The sequence below is a fragment of the Antechinus flavipes genome, chromosome 3 (assembly GCF_016432865.1).
Source record: "Antechinus flavipes isolate AdamAnt ecotype Samford, QLD, Australia chromosome 3, AdamAnt_v2, whole genome shotgun sequence".
Classification (NCBI taxonomy): Eukaryota; Metazoa; Chordata; class Mammalia; order Dasyuromorphia; family Dasyuridae; genus Antechinus; species Antechinus flavipes.
Window position 1 is genome coordinate 424882173 of NC_067400.1, and position 23836 is coordinate 424906008.

Below are 23836 nucleotides of genomic sequence, written 5' to 3' on the forward strand. Positions count from 1 at the left end.
CATATATTTGCAATAAGTTTTATTTTTCTTGTGTTCTCAACTGTGGTAAGGGATACAGGCAGGGAAGGTAAAACATGGATCTTGATTGATTTTTTTTTTTAAAGAGCTTTTAAAAAATAGCTACAAGTAGCTTAAAATGCTTGAGAGTCTACCTTCTAAAACACAGAGAAATTATATGAATACAAGTTTAAAATACTTTTGATAGAAAGACAGATCTAAATAAGTGGAAAAACAAATTCCTTATGGGTAGGTTGAACCAATATAATAAAATAAATAAATAAAATAATAAATCAGTTTAATTGTTTATTAATCCATCAATCAAACCACCAAAATATTACTTTATAGAGCTAGAAAAACATAACAACCTTTCACCTGGAGGAATAAAAATCAAGAATATAAAAGGAATTATTTTTTAAGTGATATAAAAGGAGACCCTTATCAAATTAGACCATAAACGCTACTACAAAACCATAATCATCAAAATTATTTAGTGCTGGGTAAGAAATAAGGAGGGTAAAAAATGGAATGGAAAATGAACAAAATGAACAGAAACAAGTAAGGACAGTAGCCCAATGTGTGATATTTCTAAAATTTCCACCTAATGGGGTAAGAACTCATTATTCAACAAAACTGTTGGGAAAACTATAAAAAAGTCTAGTGAAAATAGATATATAGACTAATGTCTTACACAAAAACTAAGACAACTTGCAAATAGGTATATGATTTAGCAAAAGAATGATATCATAAATGAAGGTATATGGAACAAATTAGCCATCAGATTTTTGAATAGGCTAAGAGTTTGTGACCAAACAAGAGAGAAAGAAGTTCATGGGAGATAAAGTAAACAGTTTTGATTACCTAACTTAAAAAAAGTTTATGTGAAAGTAGAATTAATTCAGCTAAAATTAAAAGAGAAGTAGGAAATGGAGAGGAGAAATCTTTGCAGTAAGTTTCTCTAACAAAGATTGCACATCTAAAATATGCAGGAAATTAATTCAGATTAATATGGAAAAGAGAAATCTCCCAGTTCATGAATGATTATAAGGGGAAAAAAAAAGATTTTGATCACTAATAATTGGAACAATGCAAACTAAAACAACTCTGAGATATCACATCAAATACATCAGATTGTCAACAACGATATAAAAGGAAAATGATAAATGCTAATAGGACTGTGGGAAAATAGCATATTATTGTACTGTTGTTAGAACTGAACTTGTCTAGTTATTCTGAAAAGCAATTTGGAAGTATACCCCCAAAGCTATTAAATGACACAAAAATGTTACTGCAGTGTCTGAAGAATTCAAATAAGAAATGGACACATGTGAAAAATATTTACAACAAATTTACAATTTAACTGTAAGAAAGAATTGTAAATGAAGTAATGTCAATCAACTGGGCAATGGGTGAACAAGTTATGGTATATAGATATAATGGAATAACTTGTGCTTTAGAAAATAAAAAAAAAGGATTTTAGAGAACTGTATAGTTACATGACCTGATATCAAATTAAATGAGCAGAATTGGAAAAAAATTATACCAACAATAATGTAAAGATAAGCAGCTTTGCAATATTTTGAAACTCTGATAGATGGAATGATCAATAAAATTTCAAGAATTCATGAAGAAATATGCTATCTACTTTCAGATAGAGAAGTGAAGGATTCAGAGTACAGATTAAAAATGTAATATTTTAAGTATATAAGATATATATATATATATATATATAAGATATATATGTATATATGTATGTATATGTATGAAGATATGCTATACATATTATGGCATCATAATAGAGGAATTTGTTTTGCTTACTTATACATACTTAGAACAGTTTTATTTTTCTTGATTTCTTAATGAAAGGAGGAAGAGAGAAAGAGAAAATATAAACCTAAAAAAATTGAATCTAAATAATGAATAAAAACAATAACTGGTTCAAGTAAAGGAATTGATTTCAGAGCTATGTCAAAGCTGTATAGTCACTTTTTGTCAGGCAGATTTTGGTTGATCAAAGTTTGAAATTCTCTCTACTTCCACCTGCTGCTAAGAAGTAGTCATGAGGATATACTTTGCTCCCTATTGCCACCTGTTCCTGGGAAGAGGAAGAAGGGATATGAATAATACAAAGAAATGGAAGAGATAGAAGAAGGGAAGAGGAAAAAAAGGTGACAGAAAAAGAAAAGAGAATATATTTCTTTGCATTGCCACCTGTTGCTGCTGACATCTGGAGAATAAGAATCCAGCCCAAAATTAACATGTTAACAATGTTAAGATAAAGACCATTCTATTTTTGTTTAACTTTTTTTTCAAATAAAGATCTGCTTTATCTCCCTCTCACCACCTTTTCTCATTCCAGTCAAGGAAACAAAAATAAAATTAAAAAAAACAAACCAGCCTCTTATAAACATGTATAGTTGATTAAACAAAATGGCCTCATTGGCTATAAAAAACATACATCTTGATTCACATTTTGAGTTCATCACCTCTCTATCTGGAAGTAGCTAACATATTTTACCATACTACCTTCAAAAATCTCTGGTCTCACTACTGGTCATTAGGTTGAACAGAGTTCCTAAATTTTTACACTCTTATGGGCTTACCTCTGATCAAAAATTTCAGGGGATTACTACTGGTTTCAGCCAATATGTTCTGCAGATTCAAAATAATAGAACTTCTGGCTTTCCTTTTGTCTAGGAGTCTTGCCCTGGATTCTATTGCTAACATCATACTGGAATTCTGATTAGAAATGAGACCTTCCTCAGGGTTGATTCATATTGCTGCTGCTTGCTTCTTAATTTATTCCTCTTTTATACATTGTCGAGAGTCTGCAAAAGCACCTTACCTTGAAACACCTCTCTTGGTAGGGGTAAACTCCCTAGTTAATTTTGGGTCTGAACTTATACCAGATAGTGAATAAAAAATCTGCCAGCTGGGACCTGTTCTTGCATCCTTTGTGAGGCTGAGGTCCTTTTGCATAAGTCTGGAAAGCCTTCTTTACCTGGTATAAAGTTCCTGTTCCCAGTATCTGCAGATCTCTCCATCACTCACCTGTTCTGGAAATATAACTCATTTTGGTTTTTCTTGGGTTTCTCTATCAGAATTTAGTTTAGAGTATTTTCTATTTCTTTTAAGAGAAATTGTGTTAAGGAGCTCAGTGCTATTTCCCTGATACCACATTATTTTGGTGCTCTACCTTCCTCCACTCCAATCATTGCCTTTTGCTAAGAGAATAAAATTATTTCCACTGAAAGCATCTGCTAACCTGAAGCTACAAGTGACAGATACTACAGCAATACTTAAAGAGCACGCACAGCTGAATAAAGGAGAAGATTATAAGTGGAGCATCAGAGAAGCAGCCCAGTTGAATGAATAATCTAGTTGAAATGTCATGCCAAGGGAGGTGATACTTCAGTAGTGTGAATCAAGTCACCTTAGCTGTGGAAGAATTTGTTCAACACAGAAGCTACTTTTGTTAAGTAGCTTTTTATTAACAGTTCTTGAGATAGGAAGGGGCTATCAAAGTCTATAGTTCTAGAGTTTTAAATTGTTCAGACCATATGTATTCCCATAATGTGTATCTTATTAACTTGGGACTTTAAATGAATGCCCATCTTGCACATGATTATTTATGTTGATGGGAAGAGTCTGATAGAAATTTATGTGTAAAATATTATGTAAATAGCTGTATTTTCAGTAAATATCTTGATTAAGGTTGATTAATAGTGGCTGATTTATTTATGAAAAATATATCAGTAGGGGCTCATAGCTACAGTATTAGAAGAAGTCATCAGTTACCCCTAGTATCATAAGAACCCTGAATTTCAGCAGCCAGTACCTCCTGGGAACCTCACTCAGCCTGTTATCATGAAGGCAAACTGAGGGAAAATAACTCATAGAGAGCGGAAAAAGTAAGTGCCCCTTTTGTAAAGCATGAGGGGACCTGCAACCCAAGGACATTGAAGGAACTAGGGTAGTTTATTTTGGAGGAAAGAGAATCCTCGATGTGGATAATTTAAATGTTCAAATATTTGGTGGAAGAGTTCAAGTAGTTCTGTTTGGTCTCAATGGACAAAACCAGAAACAAAAGATGGAAGTTGAAAAGGGGCAAAATTAAGTTTGACGCCAGGAAAAATTTCTTAATAATTAGCACTGTCTAAAAAAAATCCCATTTTAAAAGGTATCTGTTCAGAAGGTATCTTTGAATGATTTCAAACTGAGGCTATAAGACTACTTGCTAGGTATATTTTAGTGGATATCCTTTGGAGGTATGAATAGGACTAATGGCCACTGAAGTATTATAAAAGCATAATACATTTAAGTATATTAGAATCAAATGTCAAGGGATCTTAACTTGACAAGTTGTGCTTAAGTTGCTGATGTGAGTAAGCAGTAAATTGCTACAACTCTCCCATATCCACCTCCAACCAATCATAAATAACCTCCCAATACAAAACTTCGAGGAACAGAACCATCAAAAAGATAGGCTGAAACAATCTTTTAGTTCAAGAAACTTGGAAGATAGGCAGGAATGTTCTGCAGGGGAGCATAGTCCAGAACATTAAGTATTCCAGTAAGCCAGCAGCAAGCCTAGTCTCAGTTATCCAGTGGGAGATCCTAAGCCCCAGTGTGTTAGAGCATTGTCCTGGGCAAAAGGATAGATGCCAACTCTATGGATGTCTAAGCAAACAGACACCTAAGCAAATGGGCAGCCATCAGCTCCAGGCTCCCAAAACATGCTCTCATCATGCTCTGGATAAAGAGCGACATGAAAAAGACCCAACTGACCATATTATATGCTAGCATCCTAACTCAGCAACATTGTGTGATGATCAATGATGATTTACTTAGTTCTCAGCAACATAAAGATCCAAGACAAGAATAAAAGCCTCATGAAGAAAAATGCTATCCATATCCAGATAAAGAACCAATGGACTTTGAATGCAGATTGAAGCATATTTAAAAAAAAAAAAAACCTTATTTAATTATTTTTTGTTTTCTTTTCTTTTGATCTATTTTTTTCTTTTACAACTGTAACTAATATGGAAACATGTTTTGCATGAGAACACATATATAACCCATCTCAAATTGACTACCATTTTAGAAAGAAGGAAAGAAAAAGAGGGAGAAAAATGTGAAACACAAAATCAGTGCTAAAATGAATGCTAACAATTGTCTTCACATATAATTAAGAAAAACATTATTAAAAAAAGAAATGTTAGCATTAGAGATGTAAACAGATCTTCATGAAGGGATAGCTGAAGATACTGGTGTTAGGATATCTAAAAAATCATTAGATTAAAAAGAAATGTAAATATAATGACAATATAATGTTTTTCCAATTATGTATAAACACAAATAGATGTTTTCATGTATATCATATAGTCATGTATACATATAATGATACACACCTATTAAAAATGAACAGTGGGCTATGCTTCTTGCAAAGATAAACAAGTAGCATTACTAGGAAAGCCAGTATTCTTTAATAGTTCTACTGTGAAAACCAATCACTTGTTAGTTTAAATAATCTTAAGCTGAGAGGTGTGAATATAGGAAAATACTCATTGATACCAGTTTCATGATAAGAGAAGAAATATGGAAAGTCAAATTATATTCCAATTTACTTATGGACAAAATGGCCCTAATCAAAGTAGGCTCCTGAACTTAAAATATATGTCATGCCTTGACAATATATAAAGGAGTCAATAATTTTTAATTGTTTTCTTCTTCCCTGTTATAGATAATTGCTCAGTGTTGCAATATGTACATTTTTATAATGTTTTTGGTGACATGCTGTTGTTTCCATTCATTCCCTAGATGCTAGATCCCCACTTTTGAAAAAGAAATCTTGGAATACAGTATCCATGAAAAGTCAGGAAGCTAGGGTATTATTCTTACAAAAAAGTAGAATCTTTTTTTCCCCTTTTGATAGCACAAGTGAGGAGGAGAGCGATGAAACATTATTTTGATTTCAATCCTCACAAAATATGGTTTTTCAGGTAACTTAACTGACCAAGAGACAGTAAACTTGAAAACAGCATTAATTAGAATTGCAGAAAATACACTAAAGGATCACTGTCACTCCAAGTCCAATCACTTCTGTGGGATTTTGTGCATTGCCTTTTTCTCCCAAAGCAGGTAAAGATTCTGGATGGAGATAAATTTGTCACTAATTAGTGAATAGATATCCAAAATATCCTACTTCTATAGAAAGAAAGTCTCCACTCATTGGTGTGAAGCATAGCAAGGTCATAAAATTTTGAGCCATTTGTCAGAAGAAAAGAAAACACAAATAGAAAGAATGTCCTTGAAGTAAACTTACAAAACTCATACTGTGATTTCTATTGAGGAATACACTTTGTAAATGTTAAAATGTTATTTTTTATTGAGGAAATAACACTGAAGAAAATAGTTGAGAAACTTCTATCTAAAGTTATGTCATCTATTAAATTCAGTCTGGCCATTTCACTACTCTGCTGAAAATCTTTCCATTGATCTTCACTACTGTATATACTGTGAATTCTTGATCCTGGAATTCAAGGATCTCTATAATCTAGCCCAAACTACATTGTGGATCTTATATCATAATATTTTCCTTCACATACTTTAATTATCTGTTCTTATCTTGCCCCATTAGGAACATGGAGTTAAAGCTATAAATGACCTTAAAAATCAACCATCTTATTTTACAGAAAGGGGAACAAAAAAAAAAAAAAAGGTGTCAAGATTTTATGTTTGGCTAATATGTTTTGTATCACTTTGCTTGTATAATTTATTTCATGTTGCTTACCTTCTCAATTGTACCACCTTCTCAAGAAGGGGTAAAAAAGGAGAGGGGAAGGAATTTGGAACTTGATTTAAAAATGTCAAAAATAAATGAACTTTTAAAAGATTTTATTTATAAAGATATGTGTGACCTTAAATTTTTGTTTGAGTTCACAGAGATAAATGGCAGAACTGGGATTTGAAACCATGTCTAAAGAATCCAAACCCAGTATTCTTTTCACTGGGCCATGATATCTATCTTGATATCTCTTGCAATGGATCCTCTCCATCTTCTCTCTATCTGCTAAAATTGCTCATTGCCTTAATTTTTCAGGCTACCTCCTCTCCTTCATCTAAATTCTTATTACACTTATCCTTAGCATTGTCTTATATTAGTTGTTTGTGTACATGCTTCTCACTATGTCAATAGATTATAACTTTTCTGAGAGCAGAATTTGTGTCTTATCTGTCTTCCTATCCTCAGGGCCTTATGCAGTATCTTACAGAGAGGAGGAATTTCATGAATGTCTGTCAAAGTTATCTGAGATGAGAAGGAAGTCCAAACCATCAAATTATAAAAATTATATTAGAAACATCATTCTGGAATGGGACATTGTGATTAATAGAGATTTCTTTTTACTGATTTTATTCTCTGAATTATAATTGGTAAAGGTCATCACCTTTAATTTTCTAGGTCTTTGAGATTCCAGTTTGAATTAATGAAAAATAAATCTTATCTTGCCCTTTTTTATTTAAGTACACCTAACAGTCATTGACTGAGAATCTAAAGATAAAAAGTCATTGGCCTCTAGATTTGTGAAGGAGAATTAGCAAAACATTCTTATTATTATTCTTAAAAGTTGAAAATTTGCTAATTGTTAAAAAGAATTAATATTCTCTACCATCTTTGACAAGTAGACTCCTTGAAGGCAGCATTTGTGCCCTTTTTTTTATAACTGTCCCAGTAACTGGACAAGTGCCCAGCATCTAACATAGTGTGTAATAAATATTGGTTACATTAAATTTTAGTGCTCGGCTCTTTAAAAACATCAGTCCAGGGCCTTTATCCTGGGGGTCTCAAGCCACAGAAGATGGAAGAAGATTCATTACTAGCACTGAGGAAGAACTCTGTTGTTTTGTCCATATTCAGATGTAAGATGAAGTTCTGGCTCATAATCAGAGGAAAGAGGAAGCATTAGCACACTAGAATTTACAACTGGAATGGATTGGGGACCCTCTTCATAGTCACCAGGGCAGAAAAGAGATATGCTTATGGTCATCCATTCACAGACAAGAGGACAGGTCAGGAGAGTAGTAAACACAGTTCTTGGATTATACCACCTTGGAAGAACTGAAGACTTATAGGTCCCAAGAATAATCTCTGAAAACAGCTGCACAAAACCCCTGAAGCTTGGACATTGTACCCTCTACATTGGAAACAGAGCTCTACTTTAGCAAAGAATTAAAAGTCAAGTAATAGGCTGAGAAAATGAGCAAACAATAGAAAATAATTCTGACCAAAGAAAGTTACTATGGTGACAAGAAAGATCAAAATACACGCTTAGAAGAAGGTAACAGTAATCAAAGCTTCTATAACCAAAGCTACCAAGAAAAATAAAAATTGGTCTCAGGACATGAAAGAGCTCAGAAAAGATTTTAAAAATCAAGTAAAACAGGTAGAGGAAACATTAAGAAGAGAAATGAGTGGTGCCAAAAGAAGTAAAAAAAAAACTAATGAGAAGAAGAATTCCTTAAAAAGCAAAATTGGCCAAATGGAAAAGGAGGTACAAAAGTTCACTGAAGAAAGTAATTCCTTAAAAATTAGAATTGAGCAAGCTGAAGCTAATGACTTTATGAGAAATCATGAAACAATAAAATAAAACCAAAAGAATGGAAAAAAATAGAAATATTTCATTGGAAAAATGACTGACTTGAAAAATAATTTAAAAATTATTGGTCTACTTCAATCCAGAAGTATAACTATTGCATGTCTATCCCAAAGTGATCTTTAAAAAAGGGAAAAGGACTGATAATGTGCAAAAATGTGTGTAATAGCCCTTTTTGTCATGGCAAGGAATTGGAAATTGAATGGAGCCTATCAGTTGGGGAATGGCAGAATAAACTATGGTATATTAATATAATGGAATAGTATTGTTCTATTAAAAATGATGAGCAGGCTGATTTCAGAAAAGCCTGGAAAGACTTACATGAACTGATGTTAAGTGAAATGAGCAAAACTAAGAGAGCATCATACAGAGTAACAAGATTATGTGATAATCAGCTGTGATGGATTTGGCTCTTCTCAACAATATGGTAATTCAAGGTGATTCCAATGAACTTGGGATAGAAAATGTCATCTGCATCCAGAAAAAGAACTATGGAGACTAAATGTGAATCACAGCATAATATTTTCACCTTTTTGTTTGTTTGTTTCCTTAATTTTTTTTACATTTTGGTCTGCTTTTTCTTATGCAACATGAAAATATGGAAATATGTTTAAGAATTGTATATATGTAACCTATATCAGATTACTTGCTCTTTTGGAGAGGAGGGAAAGTAAGGGAGGAAAGGAGAAAAATTTGGAATACAAAATCTTACAAAAATGAATGTTGAAAACTATTTTTACATGATATTTGGGGAAAATATTATTAAAAATAAAAATAAAAAATAAAAATTATTAGTTTATCTGGAAGCCAAGATAACAACAGAACCTAGACATCATCTTTCAAGAAATTATCAAAGAAAACTATCCAGATATTGTACAACTAGAGGATAAAATAGAAATGGAAAGAATTCACTAATCACCTCCTAAAAGAGATTCCAAGATGAAAACTCCCGGGACTATCATAGACAAATTCTGGAGCTTCCAGATCAAAGAGAAGATATTGCAAAGAGTCAGAAACAATTCAAGTATCGTGGAACCACAGTCAGGGTAACACTAGATTTAACAACTTCTGGATTGATGGAATGGAGGGCTATGGTATTCCAGGGAGTGAAGGAATTAAGATTACCCAAGAACACCTATGAAGAACATAATCCTTCAGGGAAAAGAAGGATATTTTGTGAAATAGAGAACTTTTAAATATTCGTGATGAAAAGATCAGAGCTTAAAAGAAAATTTAATTTTCAAATACAGGACTCAGGAGAAAATTTAGGGGTAATTAGGAAAGGGAAATCAGAAAGGACTTACTAAGTTTATTCTGTTTATATTCCTACATGGGTGAATCATACTTGTAACTCATAAGAACTTTAATTAGGACAGTTAAAAGGAGTATATATAGACAGAGGGCACAGGTGTAAATTGAATATGAAAGGATAATATCTAAAAAAATAAATTAAGGAGTGAGAGGAATGTACTAGGTAAAAAGAAAAAGGAGAAGTAGAATAGCATAAATTATGTCATTAAAGAGGTAACAAAAAAGTTTAACAGTGGAGGGGAAGAGGAAAAGGAGAGGGAGAATAGGTGAAACTTACTCTAATCAGAATTAGCTCAAAGAGGACATAACACACACACACACACACACACACACACACACACACACACTCATTATGGATACACAATTTATCTTATCCTGCAGAAAAGCAGTAAGGGAAGACAATACAAGAAGTGGGGAGGGTAATAGAAAAGAGAGCATATAAAGGGAGGAGTTGGTTGAGGAACAAAACACTTTTGAAGATGTACAGGGTGCAAGAAGAGAGAAAATAAAATAGGAAATACAATTAGTAATATTAATTGTGAAAAGAATTTTGAAGCAAGTTTCTTTGATGATGAGCTCTTTTCTCAAACACATAGGTAATTTAGCTATTTCCTAATTGATAAATGATCAAAAGATATGAATAGTTTTCAGATGACCAAATCAAGCTTATTTATATTCACATTAAAAAAGTTCTAACTCACTCTTGATTGGAGAAATGAAAATTAAAACAATTCTAAGGTACTATAGATTGGCTAATGGGCCAGAAAAGGGAAAATGATAAATGTTAGAAAAAATGAAACGTTATTGCATTGTTGGTGGAATTGTGAACTGATTTAGCAATACTGTAGAGCAGTTCTCTCTGCTGGAGAGAACTATGCCAAAAGGGCTATAAAATTATTCATACCCTTTGACCTAACAATAGCAGTACTAGGCATATATCCTAAAAGAGATTTTTAAAAAGGAAAAAGGACCTCTGTGTATAAAAATATTTATAGCAGCTCTTTTTCTCAGGCTAAAGATCTGAAAATTGAGGGGATGTCCATCAATTGGGGAATGGCTAAAAAAATTGTGGTATATAATTATGATGGAATACTATTGTTCTATGGGAAATGATGAAAAGGATGCTTTCAGAAAAACCTGGAAAGTCATGAGCTCATGAAAAGTAAAGTGTGTAGAAAGTAATAGCAATGTTGTGGGGTGATCAACTGTGAATGACTGCTATTCTTAGCAATACAGTGACCCCTGGCTATTCTGAAGGACTTATGATGAAAAAAATGTTATCCATACCCAAAGAAAAAACTGATTGTGTCTGAGTCCATATTGAAGAATACAATTTCTTTAAACTTTATTTTTCTTGAGAGTTATTTCTGGGGGTGGGGGATAGGTATGTGTCTATATATGTTTTGCATATTTTTCTTTTGCCTTCTCAATTGGGGGAATGGGAAAAGAGGAAGGGAGAGAATGTGGAACTCAAAGTTTTAAAAATGAAAGTTAAAATTGTTTTACAGGTAATTGGGGAAAATAAAATATTAAATTATGAGGAAAAATAAAAATAAAATAGTAATACTCTCCCAAGGGAGGGTGTTATGAAACTAATCAATTTATATCTAATAAATACGTTCAAAATATTTGCACCAATTAGAATGTCAGCTATTCTAACTTAATGATGTTTCCCCTCTTATTTTTATATTTCTAGCTATTAATGCAGTCTCCTGTACATTGAAAAGTCTCCTTGAATATTGATGGCAACATATTATTAATAGTTTTCAGAGGTTTTTCTTTAGAAGCTGCTAAAGAAGAGTATGTATCTTCATTGTACTAATTTCAGGAACCAGTGGGCCTTCCTTTCCCCTTTCAAACACCCCAATTGTACCTAAGAAATTAAGCTGAAAAAAAACTACATTCTTTGGAACTGAAAGAAAAAAATCAATGTCCTTCAACACAATTTCTCACTTATTTAAAGGATACTCACATTTTCTCTTATGTTTGCCATGAATCACATATTAATTTCACTGTTTTCTTGCATAGTATAGCTAGACAGAAAAACATCTGAGTAAAACAGCTCTCAAATGCCATATTATCCATTTGCTCCTCTCTTCAAACATACCCCCTTTATTCTTAATAGCACTCTAAAGCTCCCAAATATATTGTCAAATTGCCTCTCATACATATCCTTTCACTCATGCATTTCAGGAGGTCCTTGCTTACCTTTTGACATTTCTGAGAGTTATATTGTAGAAAACTTCCCTGGAAAGGTGACCTCCAAATGTATCTTTGAAAACTGAACTAAAATGATTAAATATTCCAGAACAGCAAAAAAAAAAGATGTTCCTTTAGTATGTATGACCACCTTTAATTTATCTTTGATTATAAGAGCCTCCTAAAATAGTACAGAACTACTGCTAATGATCACATAATTTGAAGAAGGTAGACTTAAGGCAGAAACATGACATAAGGTGTAACCTTCCTTCCCCCCCAAAAAAAATAGATCATATGATATATATATATACATATATATGCAATATATATATATACACACATACATACATACATATGTATATATATACACACATACCTATATATACCCAAGTTATCATACCATCTCTGTTCTTAAGGAAGGAAATTATTTTAAATTAAAATAGAACTCTAATATGTAGAATACATTGGGAAAAAGTCTCTGTCCCATTGTTGCTCCGATTATATATTGAGGAAGATCTGAGCTTTGTATGGTAGAATTGATGAACTCTATGGGTGGCCTGTGGGAGGGCATTTAGCAGTTTAAAAATATATTCAGTTTGTCAAAAAATATTTACAGGCCACTTTTAAAGAGTCTGTAACACAAAGATGTCAGATTATATCTGTCATAAGCTGTCAAAATTATTTTCTATCGACCTAAAATCCTCTGGGGATTGTACCAAATCCACATAATCTTACCAGGTGCTAATGTTTGCATTAGGATTTCTGTAACAGCAGATGTATGTATAAAAACACATACTGTCAGTCAGTTCCCCACTGGTACCACATCAAAAATGGCAATAGGGAACAAAGGTCAGACTTCTGACATGCAGTCAGGGAAGCAATTTTCATATGAAAGCAACTTCTTAAGCAAAGCTTTGCACCCAAATGCCTGAACATATCCAAGTTTTTTGGAGTTCCATCTGTTCTTTCTTGTTTCACCTCTTTGGGGAAAAATAGGGGAAACTGGCTTCTGGGATGTCAAAATGTATAAGCAAAGCCTTCCTCCTTACTTGCATAAACAGGGTTGGGAAAAGGCAGTAAGGAAGACATTCACTTGAGAAGCTGAATGTCAAATCCTGAATGTGAGAATCTGCCATGTACCTAACTAAGTTTCCAAAAAACTAGAGGAGAACATCACATGAATGGGTAAAAATTAAACAGAGGATGAAGTGGTGACAGCTTTGTCCCAGTAACACATTTATTCTAAAATAATACTTCAGAGTGTATCTCATATCTGTTCTAGTATAATTTTTAGAGTGGAGCAAAGAAAGATCCCCTGTGCAGATAAGAGACTGATTCTGACAAAACCTTTTCTTTTCCCTCCACTTGATTTTGGTTGATGCAAGAACTTCAAGAAAATTTTCTGAGTGAGCTTTTCAAATGAATTGTTCATTCCAGGTTTTTGAAGTTTATTTAGCTAATAGACATTAAGGATCAAGATACTGAAGTTCTAGACAAGGTCAGGGAGGAGGCTCATGGAGTTTTTATTCGTCTTGGCTTGAAAATTCTCTTCCAAAGTAGGGATTTTGATTGAAATCTAAAGGATCAAACTGTTTGGAACTGTGAGCTTGATTCCTTCAAAGCTTAATCCAAGTGCCACCTCCTAAAGGAAGTCTTTTCTGATTTACCCACTTGTGAACACTCTTTCTCACTTGAAAATAACTTGTATTACATTTGTTTGCTTACATGGAAGGAGCGTTGATGGAAAGAGCCTTGGATCTAAAGTTAAAAGTCCTAGGTTCAATTTGTCTCTCCCACTTACTATGAGTGATCTAGGACAGATTGAGGAATATCTCTTTATGTCCAGAGATTCTATGTGAGAGGATTAAACTAGGTTGCCTCTAAGGTCCTCCTCAGCTCTAAATCTATGAGTCCATGTTGTGTCTCTCCGGTAGAATCTAAGCTTCATAATAACTCAATCTGTTTGATGTTTGTTTTTGCATCTCTAGTGCAGGGCTTGTTGAATTAAATTGAATGTATATTCCAAGAACAAACTTCTTAAATACATACATTAAATATATGTGTATATATGTATATGTATATGTACGTATATACATATATATGTGTTCATAGTTGATATTACAAATGGTTGAGGGGTACTTAGACAAACACTATTATAGGTAACTACAAAGACCTACAATGTGAAGGATACCTTCCAAAAGTTGAAAAGTCAAGCTTGTTACAATTTTCCTTTGACTTCCTTTTGTTCATAAGAACTCCTTTTCAGGAATTTGAAAACTGTTTAACCCATCTGCAAGCTAAAAACATCTTTAAGCTTGGAGGTAGATTAATTTTTTAAACTTGTTTAGAACCAGAGCTGATCTCCTAGTCATGTGTTTATAAAATAGTTAGCTAATTATACTGAAAACATCTGACTTCAGTATATTAGAAAAGAAAGAGGCAGATTGGATTTAATTATTATAACTTATGAAATTATTACTAATTGTGACATTAAATATTGTCAGAAATCCAAAACAAATATTTTTGCTTTAACTCTAATTAATCCTGACTTTCCAATTAATATTAATTAGTCTATGTCAACAAACTGAATGTTTCCCATATCTGATATCACAAATTAATTAGATATTAAGAGAATTTCAAATATTGAATATCCAATCAGAAAAGATCTGGAAGAGAAATTTTTCTCAAATATTTTAAACTACAAAAACAATGAATCTGAAATCAGAGCAGAGACAACTTAAATAGAAATAGAATATGCTAGTATTATCCACTGACAGACACTTTACCTTACTATATCACCATCAAAAATGAACAAAGTAAAAGCAATTTTAAAAAGGGCAGCACAGAATAAAGAAATTAGGAAGTTTTGCTTGCTTTTTTTTTTTTGAGTCGTGTTAAAATATTACTATTTTTTCTACTTTTGGCATAGGGTTTGAACATACTTATTTTATTACATTCACTAAAATTTTGCAGTTATCAAAGATGAAAACTGTGTTTTCCATTTCTTTTGTACCAATCTACAGAGTTCTGCCTAAAATGGGCATCTAAAAAATGTTGACTAACAAAATATTCAATTTTTAAAACTGATTTCATCTAGTGTTGAGTCATTTTTTTCTGAAAAGATTCTTTTTAGCTCTAAATTTATGATCCTATGATTCTTGAATCTTCATGGACTTTAGCAGGTGTTATGCTTCCATGTAAAGCTATTGCCATTACACTTTCTCCATCAATATTATGCATTCCATTGTAACTGAAAAAAAAATAGGGTAAGGAACTTACAGAAGAATGACTTCTAATCTAACAAGGACCATGTGCGACCTTTCAACTGCCCCTTTTATTTCTGCTACAAAACTTGAAGCTCATCTGCGTAAATCATCTTTCAGATAGAAAGTATTAGACTAAGTGTAGCTGTTCACCATGTAATTACTATTTTCCATGGCGCCATGTATAATGTGATGAATGTTATTGCATAAACTCTCACGTAATTTGAAAATCATTATCTCCTGCACCACTTTTTCTTATGATCTACAATAATGAAGTAATGAAATGCAAAACCACCCTCTATATAAAACACTTAAAATTGCATTTTGTGATTTTAGTGATTCTACACCACACTTTTTAATCTGTTTAAAGAAAATGATGAAATCTAACAGTAGGAAAACATCAAGGTCCTTAAACTGAATGACTTAATATCCTTTCAAGTTCTGTGGATTTGATATCAACACCAGACAATATTACGATAAATTATGACCCAGAAACTGAGCCACAGCTAAGACTTTTCCCTCCTTCAATTGTTCAGTGCATTCACTAGCAGTTGAAAGTCCGTTCTATTTGTTAACAATATATATTGCATGAGGACAGAATCATGTCTTAGTTCATTATATCTTCCTCAGTGCTAGTGCTGCACATACAGGTGACATTAAATAAATATTGAAAAACTGAATGAAACAGATGGCTTCTAAGATTATTGTTACCTCTAAATCTAAAACTGACTAATGAATGTGTATGATGGTTAATACTACATTCAGAAAACTTAATCCCGCAAAAATTCAGTAAATCAATTAAAAATAAATTGATCTCCTGTCATAATTCTAAAAAACAAACAAGTTTTGTTAAAGAGCAAATAATGTTAATGAGTAAATATGAAAGGGAGAATAACCTTTAGCAAAGTTAATTCTGTGATCCCTAAGGATCCTTATGAAGAACGTGAATAAGGCATTTTACCCCAAAGTTACCCAGGCAGTTTCATCATCTAGAATAGCATTACCTGATCAAATCTTTGCTGGTGCTGGTACTGAGAAAAAGTATTATGTGAAGAGGCAATTTCATCTCTCTCAAATTGTTTCTTCACCCTGGCTAAGCCACCTGGCACTGTTCGAGTCTCAGACTCCTCCACCATCTAAAGTGACATAGGAAAAAAGAAAAGAAAAAAAGTTAAAAATCTTGGTTTTGGAAGGAGTTCTTATCCTTTGTCCTCCCTCCCATCAAGAAGATGGTAGAATTCCATCAGTGTAGGAAACAGATCCATAACTCATCTGTAATTTAAAGGAAAAAAAAACTTTTTAACCTTTTTTGAGAGGTAATTGGGGTTAAATGATTTGCCCAGCGTCACACAGCTAGAAAATGGTAAGTGTCTGAAGCTGGATTTGAACTCAGGTTGTCATCATTCAAGGACCTGTATTCTATCTATTGCACCTTTTAGCTTCCCTTGACTGGAGGTATTAATAGACCAAATGACATGCCTATGATCATACTGCAAATGTGATTCCAAGACTGATATCTATCCACTTTTCCACTAGTGCTTCTTCATTTTATTAGCTGATACCAATTATTGATGGGTTACATTAAAATATTCCATAAGTTCATAGTCTCTTATTTAAGGCACTGATTGAAGTAGTTTCCCTGCAATGCTTTTCTCATTTGTCAAAATATTTGATAGTCAAAGGAATACTTAGAATATTTAGTTAGCTCTCCATAGGATACATTTTAATGTATCTGAATGAATATTAGGATCTGTTAGAAAACATTCTAATAATAGTATACAAACTAGTAGATATAAGAATAATGGATTTAATTATAAAACTAATCCTCAGTGAGCTTGTCATCAAAGTCCCAAATATCTGTACAGGCAGTACATTATCAAGATTAGTTATCAAAACTTTGCTAACTCATTATGAGATTATTATCTGATTCATTTGAAAGATTGAAGACTGATAAATATTAATAGCCTTTTGAATTCCAGTCTCCCTTACCTTGAAAAAGAATAAAAAGATAAAGGGGTTACTGTGCCCCATGACTAGGCACTTCAAAGTCTATCACCATTTTCTTTTCTCTTGATAATATTTCATGCACTTCCAATGAAGCAGCTTGTGACAGAATTATAGTGGTAAGATGGCTACCTCTATTGGTGACACTTTCAAGAGCACAGTAGAAATATTGGCTTGCTAGGGAAGCCTAATTTATACAGCCTAAGAAGACTAAGAGGATCCAAAAAATGAGCTGGTGATTTTGATCTGTGGGATTTTCATTTGGCACCTTTAAGGGCAAAATATGTTTTCTGTCCTAGAATGTATTATGACTTTCAGAATGTATTATGATAAATCCTAAATAGGTCATGTCATATTTCCTGGGGGCCAATGAGGTCTTGTATATAATGGTCAAGCAACCTGAAATGTGAGCTAAGAGTATCAAAACAGTATAGAGACATCCACACTAGATATAGAATCAGTGCACATAAGTTTCTTCACATCTTAAAATCTACCAGTGGAAATTAGAATCAGTGTGTGGCAAACACATTCTGATAACTCTGAAGTAGGGGGAAAGAACGCTGAAAAGTTATGAGAGCACACATGAGATATTTAAATCATAGGGTTCACTTGTATTTACACAAGAGAATAACTTGATGTGTTTTCAATGTTTTCATTTGATATGGTATTATTCCTCATTCAGCAGATGGTCCACTAAGGAAATTGCTCAAATTCATTTCAGTTTCATTTATCCTTATGAAGGCCAATGTAAGACCATGGATTTAGAGCTCAGAAAACCCTTTCAGGTCATTAGGCATTCAAAAGGTTGAGTGGCTCAGACTTACACTGTCAGTAAATATCTCAGATACGTGTTGAACCCAAGACTTCTTAACTTCAGGATGTGTGTCGTATTCATGGTATCGTGATGTACTGAACACTGTACCAAGAACACATATACCACTCCTCTCTTTCCAATGTGCTCAGCTTTGTCTTTGCCCTATGATTTACTTTCTTTTCTCCTATGTATGGTTTTGGGTCTGGTAATATGTGTCAGGAGAATCCTAAAACTTCTCCATCCTTTGGCACCCTTGCACAATCACTAACTTTTGTCATACAAACATTCAGTATGATCCAGTTCCCTACTTTAAAATTCAAGGCCTTTATAAACAGGCCAAATAATTGACATTACATAGATAGCCTTAAAATGAAGTTTACCTGAAAACAGACATTTCTCTGATAATTAGCATATATTATTTATCTATTTTGATCTATGTAAAAACCATTGTTTGTACCAACGGAGGCCTAGCCCAACATTCTATCTACTCTATTAGTTTTGTTTAAAAAAAAAAAAAAAAGTGTTGCTGGTGCTACCTAATATGCACTATAAAGTAATGAAAAAGTTGCAGGCCATTTTTAATACACTGGCATAAGGCCAAGAAATGGTGGAAAAAATTAAGGCCTTTTGGATTGATATGCCAAAAGGCTATTTTTCTCAGCCCTCCATCCCAACCAACCTGTGTACATTACATACCTATAACATAAATATATTACATTGAACAAATCAACCTGAATATTATAATAAGAATTCTATTATTTTCAATAACTACAAGTGGTTATAACTACACAAGTCATAAGCAAATTGATTAGATGAGTTCAACTAGTGACTAAGCATTCTCACATTGGAAAAATTGTCAGGAAATTTGAGATGTGGAACAAGCAGATTATCTTTTCAATAACAAAATGGAATTGAAAAGCAAACTACTCATATTCCTTTCCAATAGCATTCTGCTTTAGGAATTAGGATATATATAATCCCCCATTCCTGCACTAAAAAGTGTAAAAAATATAACTCTGAATAAAAAACCCCAGAACTCTGGTCCATGTGATGATTGGCCTTGATTCCAGAACATTGATAACTAATCCCCAAACTTCTGATAAGAAAGTGATGAACTAACATGCAGAATAAGATACATTTTTAGAAGTGGCTAATATGAAAATTTGTTTTGTTTAATTCTACTTATTTGCTACAAAGAAGGTATCCACTCTTCCACTCCTCCATTTCTTTGGGAGGAAGAAAAGATAGGGGGAAAATAAATCCTTGATAATTTTTTAAAAATAGTTTACCAACAATAAGGGAATAGAAGCTATACTTGTGCTTTTCTTGATAAGGGGAAGTTACTGTTTTAGAAATTTCTGTAACCACAATTTATTGGCATCCTCTCCACAATTTATAACTTTGGAGAGTTGCCTGGAGAGCACTGGGAAACTTAATGACCAGCTAATATCTAGTAGAAGCAAGATTTTAATTCAGGTCTTCCTAGCTTTGAGTTTGGCTGCTTTATTTATTATAGTACAATGCTTCTGTGCATTTACACTTGTCAATAAATACACTCATATGTCAAATCGTCTGCACTTGGTAATAGTGATGTACTTTGCATTTCAAAATAAAGTTTTTGAGCCATATCAGTAAAACTAATGGGAACATACAACTGCAGTTGGTTGAGGTAGCAGGTTGTCTAGTCCATTTTGCTCAAGAAAGTTCTAGGAAGCTAAGTGACTTGGTCAAGATCATATAGATATTAAGTAAAAGATTCAATTTGAAGCCAGATCTTCAAGTCCATAGTCAGTGCTCTTCCTCCTATATTGTGCTGCTTAGGATTTCAATGATTATTTTCAACAGTAATGATGATTTTGATTTGATTTAATTATATTTTAATAGCCAATCTGTTTTATGACTAATATTACATATTTACAATATGATTGGTCTCTAATAGAAGGTTGTAAGACAGAATTACATTGGCTGGCCCACATGAGGACTATACAAATGTTTTATTTAGTGAGCTACACTATCAGGGTTTAAGGCTAATTAATCTATGCCTCTCCCCACTTTCTCTCTTTCTCCCTCTTTGGTGATTTCAATTTGCTTCTTTCCATTTAGTGGTAATTTTGAAAATGGCAATGTCACTTTGCTAAAAGCATTTTATTTTACTTTTCAACCATTGAAGAGGTCCTTGTTAGGGGGTTTCCACTACAACTCTTCAAAATTAAGAGACTACTCACATACTTAGGAAAAGTTGGATATAATTTATTTCTTCAACTACATTTCAGAAATAAGTAAGCCCTGTGAACAGACTGATTTGTTGTCTGCATTGTGATATTCTAAGAAGCTAATGCTCAGGAGATGACACAGCTAATTAACTACATTTAGCTCTATGCTAATTCCCTAACTGTAAAGTTGCTGTGAGAATCTGATTTTGAAAAGATACAAGTCAGACTTTACTTGATGAGAAAAGGAAAGCTAGTAGAAAAAAATAAAGGCCTAGTACTAAGCAGTTACCACCTACAATCATAGGCAAAAAATAATCCATATCAATTGAATAGTTAGATGCAAATTAATGGGAGGATGGAATCTCTAACATTTTACACAGTTTTTACCAGTGATCTGTTAAGTCTAACACAAATCTATATTTAAATGTAGCCAGAAAAAAACAAGTGATATGGACCACCACAACAGTTTAATGGGAAATGGATTAAGAGGGAGAGGGATGGGGAATATCAGATTTGAATTCTGTTTAAATGGAGTAGCATGACCATTTTCACTATTAGTTATGATTTAATACAGTCTGGCTTATATGGAACCTCTTACTCAACTATTTTCTCCAGAAATGGTTTTTGAATCTCTGACAAAGAAGAAATCCTTTTCAGAAAAAAATAATGTTTATGGTGTTGGTAGATTCTTCTGTTGAATTTACTAAAGACTGGATCTGTGGGTTTCACCTAACTTGTAGAATCTGAGGGAAGATTTTTTTATCAATACTTAGATTTTATTATTAGCAAACTTTTTTCTCTAGCTGTCATTTGAGCTACATGTATATATAGGGTCAGAGAGGGGGAGACAGATTTCATGTTTTATTGTCTTATTTTTCTGTCAATTCTCCACCAAAGAGGATTATCATACAATCATAGAGATTTGGAAAGGATCCTAAAAATTAATTTTTGCCAAATTACCACAAACCAACTCAGATAACATATGATATTAGAATAATTCTTCTTACTATTTCATTGGAAACTCTCACAAAATGAAGAGAATGAGGCTAAAATTCACACAACAGAAATTTTAGGCTAAAACTTCTTAAACTATGGGTCATGACTCCATATGAAATCATTTAACTGAATATGGTGATCATGAAATTATGATTTATTATCAGTAAACATTTGATTTTTATACCTATTTTCTATACCTATATATCCAGGGCCATATAAAAAATTTCTCAGACAAAAATGGTTCATGAATAGAAAAGTTTAAGAAGCCTTGTTAAGACACCATGAGAAAAACGTATCTGAGGCATTCAATAGTATTCTAAGAATTCTATAAGGGTTAATTTACCTCAGATAGCTGCTTACATAAAACCAGAACATAAATTTACTTTAAGGAGAAGCTTTTCCAGATATTCCCATTTGTCAGTGTTCTCCCCAAAACCCAGAAATTATTTTGTATGGATTTTATATTTATCTATATGTGTAAATGTTGTTTTCCCTAGTGGGCACAAGACTTATTTAGTTTTGGTTTTTTATTTTTGGTATCTAGCTCTTCTTGAATTGAATAAACATCCTTTGGTTATAGGATGATAGTATCATATATTTAGATCTAGCTGAGAGGAGCTTTAGAGGTAATCACATGCAACCCATTCACCTTAGCAGATCAGGAAACTGAGTTTCAGAGAGGTGAGATGACTTGTCTACAAAACTAGTCACTATTTGAGGCAGGATTTGAACTTTGATCTTCTGAATCTAAATTTAGTCATCTCTAGCCAAATAAATTTGGGTTACTATAGAAAAAGGTGATCCATAATTTTCCTAGCATTAGTTTGCTCTATGATAATTCCTTCCTTGTATTCAATGTGCCAGAAGTCTCCCTGCCCAAATTGTCTTTACTAAAGTCAGTAGATACCAAATAGCTGCTTGCTAATTGATTATTTTCTCCCCAAAGGTTTGAGCATTAACTTTTAGTAATTTCATCATCATCCAGCAGGGGATGCTATCTAAGCAGTCTGTCAAAAGGCAAAGGCCAATTACTTAATGGACAATTTAAGAATTCCAGTAATTTAATGTCTAAAACATCCACTCATAAAAATATATTATATTTTAATGCAAAGATAGCAAAATAAATCTCATTCAGAGCCATAATATTGTTAATAGGTTTGACATGTTCAATATCTATTTTGGAAACAAGTTATAAGAAGAATGCTAAGGGCTGATATAAAAAATAATATCCCTTTGATGAGCAAATATGTTACTTTCCCTTCTCCCCCAATTAAAGATACATTTAATACTTTAAAATATTCTGGCATGTTGAATGCATGATTTTGCTCGTTCTGACAACATAATTATAAAACAATATCCACTTTTCTCATTATTCTGTCATTCTACTCTTGTTAAAATGCCACTTGTGTCAACTCCCTGAGAATGAGCGTCCAGCAAGGATGGGGCCTATAGCATCCTTTGTAATATGATTTTATTAGCCATTGGTTCTAAATATTGGTGGTAGCATTGAATCCCATAGTTTGCTATGATCATAATTGGTTTAGCAGAGTACCTAAATTGCTAATCTTTCTCATTTCTATGTTGATTAAGCTACTCCTAATGGATTTCATGCATAAAGAGAAAAGCAAAAGAAATTGTACTTCCAGAGAATTTAAATGAAATCTCTTTGAGACCACCTGGGGTACTATATAAACCCAAATTATTAAAATTGGAAATGAATCCCTCACTTTCCTAACTAGAGCATTTATCATGAAGCCATATTTGTGCATTGCTAGAGGCTACAAAAGTAAAGTGGAAAAAAAAAAAAGCATTAGATTTGAATCTTAGATCTGAGTTCAAATTTTATCTCTACTACTTATAATCTATTTGTGTGACCTTGACAAGTCAATTCATCTCTCCCAGATACATAAGTAAGATACAGAGGTTGGCCTTGGGAAACTCTAAGACCTAAATCTGAATCGATGTTCCTATGATCCTATTCCTGTATTATAAATGCTAAGAAAAATGGAGTAAGTCCTTACATTAGCAGAGAAGCTGCTGCTACTGCTGCAGTCACCCCTGGAAACAGCTGCTTGATACATCGCCATCCGTTCCTTTAGTGATACAGCCTCTTGGAAATCCAGTGGCCCACAGTTAGCACTATTGTCTTCTGCAAACCCACTCACAGGCTTGTTACGACCATCAGCAGCTAAAAACAAATGCAAAACACTCAAAGATATGGCAAGTTTTGAAAATAAAACAGCATCACCTTCCAAACAAAAAAAAGAAACGTAAGGTAATTGGAATACTAAACCAGAATGCAGTAATTTAACGACATTTATAGTGTTTCACAAGCACTTTGATGTCTTTTCCAAGTTTTTACACACAAAACAGAATGCTACTTCA

General features: G+C 33.0%; 1 protein-coding gene across 1 annotated transcript in view; it reads right to left on the reverse strand.

The window, feature by feature from the left end:
- XIRP2 (xin actin binding repeat containing 2) overlaps window positions 1–23598 on the reverse strand; it is a 61873-nt gene extending 38275 nt beyond the window's left edge. Inside the window, exons 1-2 of the mRNA XM_051986230.1 lie at window positions 23473–23598; window positions 16429–16560 (exon numbers count right to left, since the gene is read on the reverse strand). Coding sequence (XP_051842190.1) covers window positions 16429–16560; window positions 23473–23538 — 198 coding nt within the window. The 5' untranslated portion in view covers window positions 23539–23598. The remainder of the gene's footprint in view (window positions 1–16428; window positions 16561–23472) is intronic.
- Between the last annotated feature and the right edge of the window lie 238 nt (window positions 23599–23836).